Source organism: Kryptolebias marmoratus, linkage group LG11 (genome assembly GCF_001649575.2).
Source record: "Kryptolebias marmoratus isolate JLee-2015 linkage group LG11, ASM164957v2, whole genome shotgun sequence".
NCBI lineage: Eukaryota > Metazoa > Chordata > Actinopteri > Cyprinodontiformes > Rivulidae > Kryptolebias > Kryptolebias marmoratus.
In genome coordinates, this window is record NC_051440.1 from 1,878,474 (window position 1) to 1,886,711 (window position 8,238).

General features: G+C 39.6%; 2 protein-coding genes across 5 annotated transcripts in view; both read left to right on the forward strand.

The window, feature by feature from the left end:
- The window catches only part of syt8 (synaptotagmin VIII), a 43,240-nt gene that overhangs the window by 16,906 nt on the left and 18,096 nt on the right, over positions 1-8,238 (forward strand). For all 4 annotated transcript variants that reach the window (XM_037978326.1, XM_037978328.1, XM_037978329.1 and 1 more), the window contains 2 exons: positions 4,911-5,080; positions 7,251-7,346. In XM_037978326.1, coding sequence (XP_037834254.1) covers positions 4,911-5,080; positions 7,251-7,346 — 266 coding nt within the window. The remainder of the gene's footprint in view (positions 1-4,910; positions 5,081-7,250; positions 7,347-8,238) is intronic.
- On the forward strand, positions 19-4,914 carry LOC108229514 (piggyBac transposable element-derived protein 3-like). The gene is made up of 2 exons (XM_037978316.1): positions 19-2,331; positions 2,561-4,914. Exons 1-2 carry the CDS (start codon positions 1,991-1,993, stop codon positions 4,086-4,088), a joined length of 1,869 nt encoding a protein of 622 aa, XP_037834244.1. The 5' UTR covers positions 19-1,990; the 3' UTR covers positions 4,089-4,914.

Sequence of the window (8,238 nt, forward strand, 5' to 3'; positions counted from 1 at the left end):
GGATGAAATGAGCGTGGGATGGAGTGTGGTATGGTGGAGTGCGACGAAGAACCCCACACACACACACACACTCACTGCCAGCTGATCTTCATTGGCATCCTGATATACTCGGCACCTCCGGTGAGCACCAATCAGCTGTCAGCTTCGTCGTCAGGAACCAATCCGAGGTCGGCACCTGCATACTCACATTTGCATATAAAATTATGACAGTCGTAACAGTAACAACACATGAACATCAGGAACAGTCCCACTTGATTGGCCGACTTGGGTGTTGGTGATTCCCTATTTTAAAGGAGACTGGAGGCTACGTCTCTCTTCTGGCCTGGGAATGCCTTGGAATCCTCCTGGAAGAGCAGGAAGAGGTGGCTGTAGAAAGAGATGTCTGGGCTTTCCTGCTCATGCTGCCCTCCCTGTCACATGACCCTGGAACAACCAGCAGATAATGGATGGATGGGTTCACCTGTGACTTTGACCTTTGACACCATGACCTTGAAATCAATAGGGATCATCCTTGACACATGAGGTGTGCAGCTGTGCACTTTGATATTCCTATGTTACAAAGTTGCAGATTTAGAGCATGGACAAGGATTTTACAAAAGGGGTCACTTGTGATGTTGACATTTGACCCTATGATCTTAAAAACGATAGGGATCATCCCCAACCCATAAGGTGTCCAGCTTTGCAGTTTGACATTTCCATGTTAAAGAGCTACCAATTTAGAGCTCAGTCAAGAAATGGATGGACAGACACATGAACAGATGGATAGACAGTGCCATAATTTGTCCCATCTTAATTTGTCCTGTCTTAGGGTGGGTGTAAAAAAACAGAATCCTTCTGAAGAGATGGCCAGGCTGGGTTTTTCACAGTCTTTAGGATATAATAAATTCATTTTGTCATTTCATATAGTCTGTTTAAAGCAGTGGGGGCCACTATCCTGAATGTTTTAGAGGTTTCCCTGCTCCAAAGCATCTGTTCTGAATCAATGATTGATTAACAGGCTTTTGCAGAACACAAAAAAGTACTTCAGCCATTAAATAAGGTGCTTTGGAGCAGGGAAACAAGTAAAACATTCAGGACAGTGGTTGAGGACTAGAGTTGGACACCACAGGTTTAAATGAACATGGGGTTCAAAAAAGGCTTATTCTTTAAAAAGCAAAAGATATTTAAAATACATTTAATAAATTTATTCTAATATTTATAAATTAATGGCTAACATTCCTTGAAGGAATGCATATTACCCACTGCTTTTCATGCTAGAGTTTTAAATTAAGTTCACTTTGTGTTGAAAAATGATGGACTTGGTGCATTTTTGCTCAAACTTTGATATTTTCATTATGCTCAGTCTCATTTGATATTTCAGAGTATGGGTTACTCAGAGTATGAGTTGTGACTCACTCTCATCTACTTTGCCAAATTTTAGACCAATATCTGTAAAATTGACTGAGTTTTAGCCATTTTTGTGTTTGCTGAGGTCAACCATCTTGAATGGGGTTGGATCTAAATCAGTTCATCACCTATAGATGTACAAACAATGATTATTTCATGAGAGGCAACGTGCACCAGGAGATACACTCTCTTTAACATCCTGCAGAGGGTGTGCTGGGAGGTTTTCACTAATGAAGTTAGCATTTATCAAAAGTCTTGTCTGGTATTAGCATCGAGATCACATGATTTGGTTCAGGCTATCTTTCATCGTTTTGTCAGCCTGATCAGAAAACATCATGGCTGCCAGTGGTGGAGAACCTTCTTCCTTGGGGGTAAGTAATCATGTATTAGTCATGCTTATTTTTAATAAAACATCAATATAACTTGCTAAAATTAATTAGGACTTTTTTCTTAACATTCTGCTGAAAAAAAAATGTTGCAACTGTATTTGTGGTGTTAGTTAGCAGCTTTTGAAATATATGTATCCCCTGAGATACGTTGCCAGATTAGGGGTAAAAATTTGATCAATGTGCATTATTCAAAATTTTGTTTCAAACTGTAAGGCATGTTGATAATTTCAATAGTACTGTATATTATCATGCACAGCTGTTACCATTATAACAGTATAACTGTATTTTGCTTTAATTTTTTTATCAAGCAGGGCATCTCAGCTAGGTCCTTTTATGGGAAAAGAAAGGAAAGCACAGGAATGAGAATGATAGAAGAGATCCCTGCAAGTTCTTCTGACTCTGAGTCAAACAGTGATGAAGACCAGGAAGTAATTTTCAACCAGCATGAGATAGAGGCAGTGAGTGAAGGCAGTTCTGATGAGGAGGATGAAAGTTTTGATGAAGATGTTGAAGAGATGGATCACAGTACAAAGTCCAAACTAGCCAAGGAATTCAGGTGAAAGTAGTTTGATTTAGGGACATTTATATGCACAACCCATACAAATTTATGTATTTTGTAGTTGATGTGAGGTTAAAAAACACAAGTCTTCTGTATTGTTGTGATATTTACTAAAAGTAGCATGCCACTAACCAGCTAAATTTAGTCCGTACTTGCTAATTATAGCACTTTGTACAAATAACAATACAGTTATGTATTTATGTATATATTTGTCTGTTTTTTACAGCTGGCGTAAGAAAAGGTTTGAGCACCAGTCAACAGCAGCTGCCAGTGAATTCAGCTCACCTGATGAGCTGTCTTCTCCACATAGCTACTTTGCCCAATTTTTTGATGATGATCTGTTCCAACATATTGCTGAACAGACAAACCTTTACAGCTGTCAATTAATTGGAGCCAGCATTAATACCACTGTAGATGAGATAAAGTCATTTGTTGGCATTAAGCTAATAATGGGAGTGGTGAAAATGCCATCCATGGATGATTATTGGGCAGAAGACACACGCTATGCCAAAATAGCTAATGTGATGTCAGTAAAAAGGTTTAAATGCCTCTCTCGATTCATCCACTTTCAAGACAATCAGGCATCACACCCAACCCAAGATCGGCTCTGCAAAGTGACACCAGTGCTGGAGCACATAAGAAAGAAGTGTCTGGAAATTGAGAGTGAGAACAAGTTCTCAATAGATGAAATGATGGTCCCTTACAAAGGAACAAAGGCTGGGTCTCTCCGACAGTATCTCCCAAGCAAACCTCACCATTGGGGCTTTAAGATCTTTGTTCGAGCAGGCATTTCTGGGATAGTGCATGACTTCCTGACATACACTGGAAAGAGCACATTTGGTCCAGGCCAAGGTCCAGCCAAAGAACTTGGAGTTGGAGCCAATGTTGTCATTCAACTCTGCAAGACAATCAAGAACCCTTCAGAGTGTGTTGTCTACTTTGACAATTTTTTCACCTCTCTCCCACTCATTGTGCACCTGAAAGAGTCCCTTGGTTTGCGTAGTCTGGGAACCATCCGCAAGAACAGGCTCAAAGGATGCACACTTGAGGATGACCGTGTTCTGCTGAAGAAAGGGAGGGGCAGTTTTGACTACAGGGTGGATAATGAGGCAGAAGTGGCAATTGTAAAATGGTCTGACAACAAAGTTGTCACCTTAGCTAGCTCTTGTGCTGCAATCAGTCCTCTCAAAGAAGTCAGACGTTTCTGCAGAGAGGAGAGAAGAAAAGTTGCCGTTCCATGTCCAAACATTGTGTCACAGTACAATGTTCACATGGGAGGAGTTGACCTTGCTGACATGATGGTGGCCTTGTACCGCACTCCTGCAAAATCCCATAGGTGGTACCTGTGCCTCTTTTGGCAAATGGCTGATATAGCCATCACCAATGGATGGCTGCTGTATCGCCGTGATGCCAAAAGCATTGGTGTGCAAAAACACAAAAAGCTCAAGGAATTCAGGCTGGAGGTTGCAGATGCCCTTATTCACAGTGGAAAGAAGAAGGGAAGATCTTCCAAGGGAGGGGTGGAGAATGTGCACAGCCCCAACAGATGCATACAAAGGCCAACGGCCCCAAGACCCATGGTTGATGTCAGCCATGATCGAGAAGATCACTTCCCAACTTTCACAGACAAGGGAAGGAGCAGGCTTTGCCCCGAAGGACAGACAACAATCTACTGCACAAAATGTGGCGTTCGTCTGTGCATCGTCCCAGGGAAAAATCCGCGCAACTGCTTTCAAGCGTTTCATAAAAAATGAAATATAGACTGAGGGGCATTGTTCATAGAGTTACCATCATTATGGAAAACTTGGCCCCATAAAACCTACTCAGGGTGTTCAGTTGTGTATGCATCGTTTAAGAAAACATTACTGTGTTGTTGTTTTTTTTTAATGTAACTTTCAGTGCACAAACCGTTCTATATGTTTGTCATGAAATATTGAGAACGCTTTGTTATGAGATTACTAAACTGGATTGGTAAAACTGAATAAAATCAACTTTGAAAGTACTACATGTGATGTAAATGACCTAAGAATACAATAATGTACAATTTACCATAATCAAATTGAACATTAATAGGTTTATCATTTTGGCTGTATTTGTACCTTAATAGGGCAACGTATCCTGGGGGAGACAACTCATAAAATCTAAAATATTGAATATATTTTCAATGTTTCATTATTTTTCTTAGGGCATAAAGACATAAGTAATAATATGAAATAATTTTTTGCAAATAATTTTCCACTCTTGCCTGTTTTAGGGTTAAAATAGGTTTGACACCAATAGTTAATGCTAATATTTTAAATTTAAATGTAAAACTGACTATATCTGTAGCTGATCAAATCAAATGGACAAAGAAAAACCTTGGGAAATATTTGTGTAGCTGACACAACTTTACTGTGCAGAAAAAAACTTTGTTAATTTTATCCAAAGATGGTGTGAACTTTTCTGGACTTAGGCTTCTGGAATGGACTGTCACACACTAAAATGTGGACTATGGTGGACTATAAATATCCATGAAAGCAGTTATGTGTGATCCAAACACAGTAACCTGACATTTTTGTCCAATTTGTTTCCTGCAGTGCCGCGATGGGCGATCTATCTCATTGTTGCAGTTGGCATCCTGGTGATTCTGCTTTGCTGTCTGTGCCTCTGCATCAAATGCTGCTGCAGAGGGAAAAAGAAGAAGAAATGGCAGAGGGATGAGCAGATCAATTTGAAAGGGGTAGATGGGAAAACCAGCACATTTCTGGTGAGATCCAGTTTCTCAGGGTTCAACTGTGAACCTGTATTGGGTCTGGTGGGAAACCGTCATTCTTTGTACATTATACAGTCTCTCCAGGACTTTATTCTTGTTTGATTTAAGTTGACACCTTCTCCTACCAGCAAACGTTTTTTACTCCATTTAAGAGGGAAACTCCTGCCTTGCTGCTCTTCATCACTTCTAGCTGGGTCACAGCCTGGCTAACTGAAAAGGAACAAACCCAACCACCCTTGGGCATGTTTTACAGTGGAAAAGTGCTTGTTATGTTAAAATTCTTATCTATTTTTGAATTACTGAAATATTTCAGAACTAGAGAGGACTGGACCCAGGAAGCTTGATCCCCTAGTGGCTCACTGCGATAGCTTTTAAGCCCCTCCCTCCATGTAAATCAATGATACGATTTCTACTAAAAATTAAAAATACACTTCAGATGATATTTTTCAGGAGTTGATTTTTGTTTATTTACATAGTTCTTACTTTGCTGCTGTATGTTCAAACATGCATTTTATTCTAATACATTTAGTTTAATTAATTATTTAAGGCTTAAAGAAAAGTGGTATGTAAAGATTTCATTTCATTCTCTCCCTTTCTTCCATGGGATGTGCCTCTTTTGAGGTCACTAGATGCAGATCTAAAACAAACTTTCGGAGTCAGTTCCATTCAAGATGGCTGCCACAGCTATGTGACCTTATCAAACACACAAATGAGAGCCAATTATACAGATATTGAGCTAAAATGTGGTGTACTGGTAGCTAAGAGACATTCCCAACTCATACTTCTGTCATGAACGGTGGAGAAGGAGGCAAACCCAGTGTGCAGACTCATCTTAGAAAATAAATAAATTTATTTTAAAAATAAAAGAAACAAAAACAAAAAGCTTACGAGGCAGCACAAATGGAACTAAATACAAGAACCTAGCAGACGTGGGCAGGAGACGTAAGCTGAACCAGAGAGCTGGGAAAATAGACAAACGAACCAGCGAGTAAGTGGAGGAGATGACCGAGTTTTTAACACAGAGGGTAATTGGGTGAAGTGGGCACAGGTGAGTGATAACGAGGAGCAGGTGGAGATGGGGGCGGCAGGAAAACAAGTGACTGACTGAGGAGAGGTGAATAATGACAGGAAACAAAGACACAAGGAACAAAAACTGAACTAAGACCAAACTAAACAAAGATAACTAAATAAAATAAACTCAAACTGAAACATGAATTGAAAACCCCACATCTTGACAACTTCAAGCAGTATCTAATTGGGCAAGATAATTTTAAAGCTTTGCCATTAACTAGTAGAGTCAACTGTGTCTGTCTGTTAGGAAAACCTATGGAATGGGTAAGGAGGACATTAACCAGAGAAACATACAGGAGGACAAAAATAACCCTGATGGAGCTGGGATCTGTCTATAGGACCACTAGAAGCTGCACAGAGCTGAGCTTAATGGAAGAGTGGCAGGAAAAAAAACAGATTAAAGAAAAACGAGCTGGACTGTTTAAAATTTCTTCCCCAAACGTAGAAGAAGGTCTTGTGGTTTGATGAGACCAAACATCAAGGACAACACCATGTCTGAGGCAAACCTACCACTTCTCAGGCTAAAGACATCATCCTTACAGTGAAGCATGGTGGTGGTGGCATCATGCTGTGCTGTGAGAATGTTTTTCATCAGCAGGAACTAGGAAACTGATCAGAGTTAAATGAAAGGTGGACGGAGCAAATTACAGAGAAATCCTTGGGAGGAACTTATTGGAGTCTTCAGAGATCTGAGACTAAAATGAAAACTTACTACATGCACCTGCCACAGTTTAACATGTTTTACAACATTTTAAAACAAGTTATTTCCCCCATTTTACTTCATTAGTTTAAAATATGTTATGTAGAATTTCCACTTATAATCAAACTAAAAATTGCTAATAAGTTCCAAGTTGTATGGCAACAAAACTGAAAGGGGGGTGAATACTTCTGCAACCCACTGTACCTCTCCAACTAAATGTTCTGCCCCCACAGTATGATGTGATATTTAATTCAAAGCGTACAGCAATGTATTTCTTTCACTTTAAAGTTTGAAAAGGATTGAGATTCTGCTTATATCACTCTAAAATGGCTTGGGCTGAGTCTACATTTGAAGATGTTTTTATCTGATGTGCTTTCTGTGTTCCTCTCCCAGGTTCAGCCAGATGTTGGGGATGTTGACTATGGTGCAGCCAAACAATACAGAGGGAAGCTGCTTTATTCCTTGGAATACAATAACGCTCTGTCTGAGGTAGCTCAACTTTATTTATCAGTAAGCTACACACTGGGCATGAATATTAAGAAAATGTTGTTTTGCGCAGACTCCTAGTGCATATTGTAACAGACAAACAAGGATAAGGAGGGGTGATAAATTAAAGAATCTGATGATTGAGTTCCTATAAGGTATAAAATCAATGTGTTGTTCTGTCAGTCTGACCTGGTGCCTCTGCTTTAACAAGAGCCTAATATGTGTTAAGCTGAAGAAAGGTTATCCCCTTCCTTATCCTCATCTGTCTGGTACATAATGGTCCCTGGTGTGAATGATTACAAAATTCTTATCATAATAACCAAATTACACCTGTGTAGTGGCGATTGTTTGTCAAACGGAACATCCTATTAAAAAATTAAATCAGCGAGCCACTGCTGCACTGTGGTGATGTTTCTTACGCAGACAAAAGAAGTCCAACGTCCAAAACTTGAAGGTTACGTTTGTTATGGTTTATTTTTCCAGTTTGGCAAGCACTTAACAAACATCAAACTTTTCCAATTGTTTCCAGCTGCTTCTCCTGCTCTGGTAAAAAAAAAAAATAGGCCCAACCCCAGTGCATGCTGGTCCTTTACCAGTCCCTATACTTATAATAAATGGCCCCACAGTTCTTCCTGTCTAACTTTGAAAAGTAAACAACAAAAAAACAAAACAACAACAAAAACACAAAGGAAAATCATGTAAAATAAACAATTATTAACCTACAAATAAACTAGGGCTGCAACAACGAATCGATAAAATCGATAAAATTCGATATTTAAAAGCGTTGGCAACAAAATTCATTATCGATATGTGTTGCGCTATTTATGCGTCACTAACGTTGTCGCGGAAACGGTGACGTCACCCGCAGCGCGTTTGCTGAACAAACTCCGTCCCA